Source organism: Diadema setosum, chromosome 1 (assembly GCF_964275005.1).
Source record: "Diadema setosum chromosome 1, eeDiaSeto1, whole genome shotgun sequence".
Taxonomy (NCBI): Eukaryota; Metazoa; Echinodermata; class Echinoidea; order Diadematoida; family Diadematidae; genus Diadema; species Diadema setosum.
In genome coordinates, this window is record NC_092685.1 from 32,841,376 (window position 1) to 32,854,616 (window position 13,241).

The window sequence follows — 13,241 nt, forward strand, 5'->3', positions numbered from 1 at the left end:
ACATTGCTTGAGTACCCATGCATGCATGACATGAATTTGTAACACAAGTGACATCACAGATCCCATCCCCTCTTATTAGCATGAAGCACAAAATGCGTAAGTGTTAATTGTGAGAACACACCCTGGCCACAGCACCATGTCTGAGCATGCACTCTCGTATTTCTGCCACCTGCCAGCGAGAGAGAGAGGGAGGCAATCGTTTGTTAGACTTGCATCAGTCGGTTACTGGAGTGCAGCATTTAGTCCAAACTCATGTTGTGTCGTTACAGTTTTTAATAGAGAGGTTACTCATGATGTGTCAGAAGGAAGTCAAATGTGTTTTACAGCGAGTACAACCAAATAGGGTGAATCAATAATACCAGGGCAACATCTTTTGCTGAAGGTACGAGCTGTACGTTTCACTTTTTTGCACCCTGTACATCAAATTCATCCATAACTAGAAAGTATGATTTATTCATTTCACAATCTATCAATCTATCAATTCCTTTTTTCCAGAATTATAAGAAACCCATATTGACTATAAGGGTTGTATGTGCAGTTAGATGTGAAACTACAAACTACATGATGTGTACAGTTGTGAAGTGATGTCGGACAGAACAAATATATGAAATAAACAAATTGATGAGACATTGACACATTTGGTAGAATGTTAGATAATCAGAGATTTTTAATGAAAGTTATTCCAATAAATGAATGACCACATGAATGATTTAAGCACTTCAACAGAGTGCAGGGAATATATACAACTTATGTTCCAATGGGTTAAAGCTATCATAAAAAGCAGTAAAAAAAAATCAAACAAATGACAAAAGAATAGAATATTCTCCCCATAAATTACTTAAGTTGAGATGATTAGCTTACAAGAATAAATCATTACAATGTATTTCATCAACATAATCAATAAATCTATATCTCCCGAAAGCACACATAATATTCTTGTGTGATCAATACCCTCTTGCCAGACTCAGTCATCTAGCCTGGTATGGCTATCCTCTGTCAAATAATCTATTGGTAGATGTTGTGGGATATCCCATGTTTGTGACTACAAGATTTATTTGGTTACTGGTTAGCATCATCTGAAGCAAAAACCTGCATCCTGCTGTCTACCTGAGCATGGAGATTGAGGAGGCAGATCTTGGATTCATTGATGACTGCCTGAATGGAGTCGAGTGACGTGCCGTACAGATTGCCTTCGTAGTCCCCGGACTCCACAAACTTGTTTGCTGCCACGTCCTGTTCAAACCGGGTTTTGCTGATGAAGTGATAGTCCACTCCATTGATCTCATGCTCCTTCATGCTGCGTGTTGTATCTGAAGAGATTGCAGACAGTTTGAGAGGAATATGAAGAATTACATAGGATTTAAAGATCACAAGACTAAAGGGAATACAGAATACAGATGATCACATGTCAAATGTGATTCATGATATGGCTTTGAAGCACTACTGTGAACAGTTGGTTGAATTTGACAAAAGTTAGACATAAAAACCGAGTTGTTTTATATACAGTCAAGAGCACAACTGTCATGTGCTTCAAGACACAATTTGTATACAAAATAAACAAACACATGAATAATTAAAGATAATAAAAAGTTTTGGTACCTCAAAAATTTCCCTGAATTTCCTTGTCTTGGTTTGTGTTTCACGTTAAAGTACGTTGTCTGTGAGAATTACTCGCCCCAAAGTGCTCTCATGTCTTAGTAATCATGCAATAATGGTTTTGTACCAGAGCCGTCGCCGTACAGCGTCGATAAATATTGCACGAAACCACTGACTGCGACCAGCAGCGTGCAGCCCATTGTACACATAGCTAACTGCGACCAGCAGCCCCATACGCATAGCGTAATGGGGCTTCGCATTGTAACATTCAGGATCATGACAGAATTAGTATCGCGGGTAAATGTCAATTTAAAATCCCAAAATTTCTTCGATTTGAAGACTTACCAATTAAGTTGAAGTATTGAAAACAGGCTTCGAACAACGTTTGGTTCTGCCAATAGTCCCTTTCTTTTCGAATTGATGACTGAATGTCTCGGTCGAGAGGACCTTTGGAGAGCTACATACACCATGGACCGATGCATACACTAACTACTACGGCCAACGCATGCGCACACAAACATCTTATCCGTTGATATGGGATTTGAAATTTGTGCGCATGTGATGTGTTGGCATGCACTGGCTGTAGTACAATGTATTCAGTGTACATGGTGTATGTAGCTCTCCCAAGGTCCTGTCGGCCGAGTCACATTCAGTCATCAATTCGAACAGAAAGGGACTATAGGCAGAACCAAACGTTGCCCGAAGCCTGTTTTCAATACTTCACCTTAATTGGTAAGTCTTCAAATTGAAGAATTTTTCGGATTTTAAGTTAACATTTATCCCGCGATACTAAATCTGTCATGATCCTGAATGCTACAATGCGAAGCCCGATTACGCTATGCGTATGGGACTGCTGGTCGCTATGCGTATGGGGCTGCTGGTCGCAGTTAATTGCATGATTACTAAGACATGAGAGCACTTTGGGGCGAGTAAGTCTCACAGTGTTAGTTATATGAAAGGTACTTTAACCTGAAACACAAACTAAGACAAGGAAATTTTTGAGGTACCAAAACTTTTTATTATCTTTAAACAAATAGGGGATCATTGATGACCTGCATGACAGACTAAGTATAAAAGCATCTTCCCATCAATTAGCTTCTATGATAAGTCTTCAATGATACAAGCCAAGATGACATGGAAAGTACTTACGAGGCACTGCTGCTTTGAACCTGCGGTCGGACTCCAGTAACCTCTGCTTGAGTTCCTGCCTGCCAACATGGGGTGGGCCAATGAGGACGATGGGTCTCTTGCGTTGTGACTCTGGCTGGAAAAGACCAACTTCTTCGTATGTCAGGATCTCATCCTCTTCTACAGAGACAAAGACACAAGAGTAGATCTCCGAGGTCATGGACTGAATGTGTCATTCCGATATTCACAGTACAAGTATGATTCAGATGAGAGGGTGTGAGTATGCCCCTATGTAAAATGATATATTGCCTGGCATAGACATTCTGTCATGACCAACTCACCCCAACTCCTTTCTGCTTTACGAGCAGCAAATGTATACATGCTGTACTACATGTTCATCTTTACTACAAATATTTCACTAGATAAGGAATACATGCTCAGGTACAGCAATGACAACAGGCATAGTAAGACACAAATCACAGAAGAGGATAACTGTGGTAGCAGTGTTAAGTTTTGAGTGGCCATGATGGGATTTACCATCTTCATTTGGACTGAAGAGCTTCTTCTTCTTCTTCTTCTTCTTGGGCTTCTTGCCACGACAGCTGCAGAGGAAGGACTTGTTCTGGGCCTCCTGGTCATCATCTGGCAAGGGCTGCTTCATGGCTTCTCGTCTGCAGGAGGGAAGACAATCAATGAGAGTTACCATCCAATGAAGTAGGTAGCTATGGCACAGCAAAGTTAATGGTGATGGACATTATTAGGCTTCTACTGCAAGTGGTTATATAGAATACAATCAGTATGTGCTCCTGAACTTGGCCTCTTGAATGGCATTATGAGTGAGCACACTCACATTTGGATATGTGGGTATTTGAGATCCATTCAAACTGTGAGCACTGTGTGGCTCAATAAGAGAGAAATGTCCTCCCTGCTACATATTCCACCAGTTCAGGGCCACTTGTCAAACCTCACATACTATTACAGACACATTCGTATGAGTCGTGACTGAAACAAAAAATGTTCAGATCTTATGTTTAGACTAAAAAAATTCCACGTAACTGAATTTCGAGTAAGTTACTACATCATATGCATGTTTTAAGAGGAGGAAATACATAGGGAAAATTGGGACTTTTATACTGTCTTTGAAATAAGTGATACTCAACTAATCTGACATTGAGGTATGCTAGGTTGGCTGTATATTCTATACTCAACGATACCATTTATAGTACAATTTTCATCATCACCACCATTACCACCAGGAATCATCACTACCACTAAGTGACCATCATCATCACCATCACCTCCACCACTGCAATCATCACAGTCATCATTCATCACCATCCTAAATCCTTACAATCAGTATCTTCATCATCACCATTACCATCATTATCATCTTAAATACCATCATTATCAACACTATGATTCAACATTAAGCGCAGACTCACTGTTGCTGGAAGGTCTTGCTGGGGATAAGGCCAGCCAAAGTCTGGTCTTCATCTCCCTCCCGATAAGCCTGCCACCAGTTAGGGTCGTCCTGGGCGATCACATGTAGAATGTCTCCCTTGCGGAAGGACAGACCCAGCTCGCGGCAAGGAATGTACATGTCATCTTCCGGGTCATAATCAAAGTTAGCCTTCACATGCATCTAAAGATAATAACATCAACATATTTAAGAGTTAACATAAAGACACAGTTCAATTACAAAATAAGTAAAAAGGATGACAAAATTAATAGAATGTGGGTTAGGCTTTCAACTCAGTGCAAGAATGATCACAAATTGCATCCATGCATTAATGCCTTCAGCTTTAAGTCAAGATACTACTGTATTCCACAGCAGCAGAGATACTTAACCTACGGCATTTCTCTTCCTCTTTATAAGATGCTTCTAAGCTCTTTTCACAACTTCACGAACTGGAAACAGTTGAGTGGTATTACTATGTTACAAGGAAGGACATCCCTCAACTGGAAACAGTTGAGTGGTATTACTATGTTACTAGGAAGGACAACCCTCACTCTCTGAGGAGCATCTTTCTGCCATCTGCCCTATCCTGACACCCAGGATTATATTGAGACTTAAAATCCACAAAATACCAATTTGTGCTCCTTGGCGGAACTGAATGTTATAACTTTACATACTGAAAGATAAAAACAGAGATTTTAAAGTAAGTCTCACCAGTACAGTGTTTGCTGTGGGTGGCTGTTGGGCTGGCACAGTTGATGGAACAATAAGGAACACCATAGTACCTGTCAAACTGGCCTGAATATTGAATTCAAGATTAAAGAGAGAAAAGAGATGTTTGACTGCATGTAACATGAAACTATATATGTGGACAAATCTTTGACTTTGTCCTACAACTACATGTTCAAGTTTATGGCAATACAGAACAAGACTTGCTATGCACAGCACAATATCACACCATAGCTGTACACTACAAAGGCAAACAGATATATCTTGGATGCAGACTACTGTTGGAAGTGGTGGCTGTAAACCTTTGCTACTACCAATATTATCACTGTAGCAGTGTCAACCTACAGATTCGAGAAATTTCATCTTAGCTGTTAATCAGGGATCTCCTTTATGTTTACAGTGAACCACTGCCTGCCACACACTTCCATCATCTAGCATATATCATGCACTAAACTTGAACTAATCATGCCATTATAGTTTGCAAAAGTACATGAAAACTTCCTACAGAGTCCCCCTTAACGTACAAATTTTTATGATTGGAAGTCATTTTCTGAGACGAAAGCAAAACTGAAAGAAGATTACATATTCAAGATAGGACATTGCACGAAATCAGAGTCGACACTAAGACCCAAATTCACGAAGGTGGTACAATTGAAACCATGGTTGAAGGTGGTACAATTGAAACCATGGTTTAAACTATGGTTTCAATTGTACCACCCTCATGAATTCGGGCCTAAGAAAAGGAAGGTTGTTAGAAACAACAATTTTCAACTGTTGCCAAACATTAAAAAGGAATGTCAGACCTCACAACTGTGACATCACAAAGAATGTAGAATACTTAAGATAATGAAAAGGTTAGTCAATGGCATGCCATGAAATAAGAACAGCATTTATCACACATGGAATGCAGAACCTCTCTTCTCAGGCATGGATTACCAATCCCAAACCCCCACATTCCACACAAAGGCTAGAGGTAACTATCAGCAGTGTAGCTATCTTAGAACAAGGAGGAAGAAAAGAAAGTGCTACTGACCATGATATCAGAGATTTCGTTGACTGACTTGCCCGTGACATCCTCTCCATTGATCTGCAAGATCTCATCTCCCTCGTGGAGGAGACCACTCTTCTCCGCCATGCCTCCTCGTATGATACGGCCAATGATGATGGCATCATCATTGTTCAGGATGGTGGCACCCTGTGGAATACAAACATTGCAAACTCTTAAACATTTAGCACTCCGCACCTCACATTCATGTCTTTGATGACTGACTGAGAAAACTTAGCTAATACATGTGCACACTGCATTAATTAAGTATCTTGAGTCATGTCTAACAAATATCTATCATAGCACTGCTTATGTCAGTTACACTGCTGATCTGGGCCCTGTTTCACTAACATTGGAACTATACTCACGCTAATCAATGAACCAAAGTTGGGACAGATTCAGATCAGATGTAGTTGGGAAGGATAAATAAACCATGACTATGTATTCTAAAATGTGACAAGGCATGCACCAAATACTGATCCACAACAGTTCCTAACTTCTCAGGAGTGATTGATCCAAAAGTTGTTCTTAAAGGTAGGGGATACCTTTTACAGACCTCCCAAAATGCAGCAAATCATTAAATATGAACGTCAGGGAACTTGTTTAGGCCACTGCTGAGAAATTTGGAAGTCAACAGTTATCTAAAATTTGAATAATGCACAAAGCTCAACTACTCAGTAGTTCTGTGTGTCAGCCACACTTAAGCCTTTTTGTTGCATTCTTCTGTATTTGTGATCTATAAACACAACTCTAAAAGTGCAAGAGCTGATGTAATAACATATAGAGTGTGTGGCAAGAATGTATATAGAAATGTTTGTAAGTGTTGATGAACTTTCTTCACAAAATATACATGATGGACACACATGCAGTACATGGGTCTGCAAAGGTAGCCTAGTAATGTACTGGAATTTACGGTGAGCCCCGAAAACAATTCAATTCAAAATCTAACGGTCAAAAAAAAGTACTAAATGTTACCTTCCACTTTCAATACTTTATGGGAGTTTCTAACATGATACTCTCTTCAACATACCACTGTATTTATACAGCTCTTCATTTAAGGCGTGCAAATGGGATTCCCTACCTTTAAGATCAGTTGAATTAAATGCCATATTCACTCCAGAGCATTGTAAAACAGACCCTTTGAATCCAAAAGCATGAAAGTATTCTTTGCTTCAGGACACATTGTACAACAGATGCAAAGAACAATTGCTTGTAGCTTCCTGGAGAATAGAATTGTTCCCTAACTCTTACATATATGGATCTTACAAAATATTCTGACCCTTATGTCTGTATGTCATTTTTTTCAGATGGGTATTATTCTGGGGGATTTTCCTAATCATCCACACAGAGAAATGATCTGTCATAAGTAAACCACATAAGGTGTGGTTTGGAGATTAGGCACTATAAGATATGACACATATGACTTAACCTGACATCATAACATGAAGCTAGCATGAAAAGTCAACCACTCAGCCAGACCCTACATATGTACATGTACTTTTGACAACTGTTGATGCAATGGAGTCCCCCCCACCCCCATATTTCATCTTTGACACACACACAAAAATAGTTTATCCATTTTGAGTAACTAGTTTTGCAATGCTGCAGCACAGAGAAATCCTGGGGATCATGATGGGTTAAGATTTATCTTTCAGTAGGGTCTCAGCCACACCCCACAGTGCACCAGGCTTCTCATCAAGTATTCCACAAAGCTAGAGCAGAGTAGCAGCCAGGGTTCTAATAAGAGGCCTTCTTCTTCACAAATCTCCTTTCCTTCCTTCCTTTTTTCTGTTTTGTTTTCTTAAATCAACTCAGCCTGATGATTAATCTTTACACTTCTCCTTTTGTTCTTCAAAGCTAAAAAGAAAGTCTTCATCATTTAAAAACAAACCTATCCATTAAAACATAAAAGATAACTGCCAGAAGAAAACTATAAACAATGTATATGTAAGTCATGTATTGTCTCAATAACAGTCAGATGTGATTTGGATCTTTTTAGAAACACACTGTAACCAATCATATCCATATCGACATGTTAAAAAAGACTAATGTGAGACTTTGTCTTTTATAACATCTACATCAACCCGTTGAGGACGAGTCCCGAGTACACTCGGGCAAGCGTTTATGTGAAATAAGTGTTGTACTTGTAGCAAAATCAAACTGTCAATGGGTTAAACCGTTGAATTCCATGAATGATCAATAAATTACTCAAGACATAATTCACACTACACTACTAGCCTTTGCTCCATTCTGTCAAATGCTTATTGAGATATCAGATTAAAAAGAATCTGGGTCAACAAACTGTAAACAAGCCTTATATTGCATTAAAATTTTCATGAGGTAGTTATGTGATACCAAGATATTGGTACAAGTACTCTGCCATCTCATCAAAGGGATCACATAGATTGTCAAGGTGATATAATCTAGATCTAAAGGGAGAAAGATGGCAAGGTTAGTGTCTGGTTACTGCTGTATCTAACATGAAATTCCACTCCATATTCAAGTTGACAGTGAAAGTAATGACATCATTACCTAAATGTAACAAATTGAGCAAGGTATCACTGTTTTGTGGAACTTAAATACAATTTATTTCCTATTTCCATGAAACTTTCACTGCGTTGTTTGTCTGGCCCCATCTTTTAATCTATGTCAACTTGCATATGGAGTGCAGCTTTCCCTTTAATCATTAAAAAGCTATGATCACTGTGATGAGATTTGGCTATTCTCACCAGTGGTTCTCCTGTCTTCTCTAGTTTGACAATCTTCACAGATTCCTCTGCATTCTCAGAGAGATAAAGCTGAGGGTAGACGTCTGTCGGGAGCTGGGCAGGGTCTGGGGAGGCAACATCGTCATGGGCCCTCAGCAAACCCTGCAATGCATCATCCACAAACATACAATCTTGATTACTTTCCATCTCTCTGTGCACTGTTCAAACCACAATCTGAAAACGTAAGAAAGATTCCAATCTCTTCTTCCCAAACTAGAGGAAGTGTGATCCAACAATTGACAGAAATGATACTAACAAACAGCATCTGTTACACTAATGGTCAAAGCAAACAAGTGTATATATACACACACACAGAGACACACACACAAAAACTCATGTCCCAACAAAGTGAGAATACAATCAAGCATATCAGAGGCAAGTTTTTATGAAGGGCCTTTCCTTGACGCTGATAACTTCCCATGCAATCTAAATCTTGATCACATCCATCAGTACAGAGACACAAATCTAGCCTGCTCAATGAATTAATGAAGTAATGAAGTAAGAAATAAAGGAACATACACATGTGACTGGATCTTCAATTCTTAAGGAATATGACCCTTCCACATAAGTCTTCAAATCACTATCGTGAAATGCCGATCGCGCTGTACATCAAAGAACACAGACATCAGTGAAAGAGGTGATCTTACCCTTAAAACTGGTTTTGAGAGTAGTCTCCTGAGCTCATCCACCTCTCCTTTGCCCCCTCTTGAGTTGTACGAGATCTGGGACATGAAACAATGACAAAAACCAATCAGAGTGACAAGCATGGGCCAGACATCACAGGTTTGTATTGCTCTCCTCATGATCTACTGACAACACTTTTGTATCAAATAGAAACCAGAGGGCAGTGTAGTCTCATCAATGGCTCACATAAAAAGCTCCATATCAAGCAACATGTGTAGCCAGTGACTCACATGTGAATCAGCTGAGTCTACTTAATCAATTACACAAATATTTAGATTTGATTCAGAGAACTACCACAAATATAAATGAATCAATGAAATATATGAATGCAAGTGCTAAGACACCAATACTGCTTATAATTACAAGCCTATATACATATGCATGAAAATATTCATACATGCATATACATACATACATGTAGGCCTTTATACTTATTCATGTGCACATATTATATACTTGCATTAATGGAATAGGTCGATGCAATAGGCCATTTATATGAGCATAGTACTGCTAATATGAGAAATACAGACTTGTAAGCTACACAATTTCAAACATGCTGAGTAGACAATACCTCCTATTTTTTTTTCTAAATATATACCAACAAACAGATTAACTGTCTGCACATGCACACACATAAATGCAAACTACCAAGACCCAGCATCCCAGATTATGGTAGTGAATATTCTTTTCCTTTTTTTTTTTCCAGCTATTTTTGATGATGCAGTCCTCTTGCCCACATGCTATAAAACCAACATGGTGTTTACAGTAATACATAAAATATATGAACATCCCCCCCCCAAAAAAAAAAAGAGAAAAAAAACTCTCCCCCTGAGAGTAAGTATCAAAGTTAAACCTACAAGCTGGGAGATTTCACCATGACAACTACAAATCATATGCCCTGCCAGCCATGCTTGGAATGTAGACCTCCTGCCTATGAACAATTTTCACCCTCCCAAATTGATCACAATATTTCCAGTCAACTCCATCTTGCACATTGAGCCTCAGGGCTCTATGCAACTTGCCTAGACCCTTTCACATCCATGACAAACCAACATAATGATGCCTGCCAAATTCCAAGCAGCATATTACTGCTTTTCAAAGAAAGAATGACTTGAAGATGACTGATTCTGGTAGTATTTATCTTTATGAAGCATTCAAAGGCAGCAGACCTAATAAAATGCCATCCACTTCCATATTAAACCGAGCTCTTGGCACACTTGACAATATGACTTTAGTTGCACAATGTGTGCACCATATTGCCCATTATACTTTTATAAATCAACCTGATCAGTGAGATACTTTTGACTGTTTGATTTTGTAGCAGAAATCAATTTTCCCACAATTTAAACCACTAAGTCTGTCAGCTACAGGGAGAGCACAGGATGTTTATACCTAACACCTACGACAGAGTAACCTCAGGCTAGTTTCACATTGAGTATATGAAAGATTTTGAAATGTTCTAAAGTAAAGAAATTTGAAATTGACTTTTTTCTTTTTTTCTGCATGACAGGCCTTACTCTGCTACATGCTGTAGTCCAGGCGCAGCGACCCAGAAAAAATGACTTCGTTCAACCCACCCCGCAGAAAAGGTTTGACTGCATGGGGTGGTCGGTTGGACCCTCTGGAACACCCCTAGGTAGTATGTGATATCAAATTGTGGTATCAATGAAATTTAACAGGCCATTTTAGTTGCGACATGACCATATTCTTCGAGGAAGCGTCTGCGCACACTAAGACTACTACACGTACCACTAGCACTGCTACAGGCGCCAATGCCAGTGGTGCGTGTTATAGTCTTAGCGTACAAAGACTTTTTCCTCGACAAACATCGGTTTTGGCCTGCAAACTAACTTTTCACGCTAATAGGGTCGGTGTAGTGTAGTTTCCAGACGTTTTTATTTCGTCTTTATTTCTCCGAGTTGAAGCAAGCCAAGTGAGAGTGCATACCCAGCGATTGTGACGCCCGAACCTTTTTTTTGTGGCAATCATTGAGCATGCACCCTCACTCGGCTTAGCGCAATACAGCGGGATTCTGCACAATACACAAGCTGTAACTCAGAGAAATAAAGGCGAAATAAAAACAGCTAGAAATTAAGACTAGGGTCGGTAACGCTTGCTGCTATTGGGGCACTGAAAATGACAAACTTATCACAGTTTTTGCATTTATTTCACGAAGGATTCATCGAAACGCCTTAAAACTATATATGTGCATGTTGCTAGAGATGTCAGCAATACAATGGGATACATTGTAAGGTATAATATTGTGCATGGTTACCATGGTAACCAGATGCCTACAGGTGATTGGTAACTCCCAAAAATATCTGGAATTTAGACAGGTTTGTTTCTTTTGCCTTTCGTGAACGTCACTCATTGAAGATGAGCTCTACACTGTAAAATAACACTGAAAATGACAAAATTATTACAGTTTTTGCATTTATTTCACGAAGGATTCATCGAAACGCCTTAAAACTATATATGTGCATGTTGCTAGAGATGTCAGCAATACAATGGGATACATTGTAAGGTATAATATTGTGCATGGTTACCATGGTAACCAGATGCCTACAGGTGATTGGTAACTCCCCAAAATATCTGGAATTTAGACAGGTTTGTTTCTTTTGCCTTTCGTGCACGTCACTCATTGAAGATGAGCTCTACACTGTAAAATTAGTCTGGATAAAAAGGGAAAAGACGCCCAAGATTTTTCCCCCATTCTCTCCTCAGCATTAATTCATTACTGCACGTTTTGAATAAAATTTACATATCATATCATTTTTTTTACAACAGCTAACGAACACAAAAGTACGCTTAATTCTTTGATGGATAATCCAGCGCACGTGTATATTCCTTCTTTAGAAAGGAATTTATCGGTATTCTTGAATAAACTTCCTTTAAGAACATAAACAATCAATTGCTTTCCTCTGCTCTTTTCCAGGATTGTTTTGAGTAACCATCGCTCTGTAAATACTCGAAAGAGCTACTATAGAATATTGGCTTTGCTTTCTGTATTCATCTTATTTTTAAGGGAAATTTGTGTCCATACATTATTAAAAACTATATACATTTGCCTATGCTTTGAAGTCAAATTTGCGTTGAAAGTACGACGGATGCAACTTTTTCATGCATTTTACTATTCGAAAATGATATTTTTCTTTCAATGGCCGTTTATTATGCCTTTGCTTACAAATTTTGCTGTAACTTGAGAATGCTTCAGAATATTCTTCACATATATGTCGTACACTTCATGCAGAAGGACGGACATGCTTATTGAGCTTTTTGAAATTACGGGCTTTAGTTTTTGAGTTATTGACAACTAAATTCTGATTGGATAATACTGGTTGCCATGGCAACAGGGAAAACTTTTTAATGAAAATCAATAAAAAAGTGTGTGTTTCTTTTTATTGCATCTATAAGATTAAAAAAAAAATGTTTGCAGCAGCAGGAGGCATTTTGGGGGTTACCAGTCACCTTTAGGCATCCGGTTACCATGGTAACCATGCACAATATTATAACTTACAATGAATCCCACTGTATGGATGACATCTCTAGCAACATGTACATATATAGTTTTATGCAGTTTTGATGAATTCTTCATGAAATAAATGCAAAAACTGTGTGAGTTTGTCGTTTTCAGTGCCCCAAATAGCGACAAGCGTTTACCGACCCTAGTCCTAATTTCTAGCCGTTTTTTCGTCTTTATTTCTCTGAGTTGCAGCTTGTGTATTTTGCAGAAGCCCGCTGTATATATTGCGCTAAGTGGAGTGAGAGCACACACCCAGTGATTACGATTCGGTCGTCACAATCACCGGGTATGCGCTCTCACTCGGCTTGCTTG

The 13,241-nt window shown here is 38.9% G+C and overlaps 1 protein-coding gene across 2 annotated transcripts in view; it reads right to left on the reverse strand.

The window, feature by feature from the left end:
* The window catches only part of LOC140235596 (protein PALS1-like), a 151,002-nt gene that overhangs the window by 4,333 nt on the left and 133,428 nt on the right, over nt 1–13,241 (reverse strand). For both annotated transcript variants that reach the window (XM_072315604.1, XM_072315611.1), the window contains 8 exons: nt 9,370–9,444; nt 8,684–8,824; nt 5,943–6,104; nt 4,895–4,978; nt 4,167–4,366; nt 3,262–3,395; nt 2,746–2,904; nt 1,108–1,310 (listed from right to left, as the gene is read on the reverse strand). In XM_072315604.1, the coding sequence (XP_072171705.1) occupies nt 1,108–1,310; nt 2,746–2,904; nt 3,262–3,395; nt 4,167–4,366; nt 4,895–4,978; nt 5,943–6,104; nt 8,684–8,824; nt 9,370–9,444 (1,158 nt within the window). The remainder of the gene's footprint in view (nt 1–1,107; nt 1,311–2,745; nt 2,905–3,261; nt 3,396–4,166; nt 4,367–4,894; nt 4,979–5,942; nt 6,105–8,683; nt 8,825–9,369; nt 9,445–13,241) is intronic.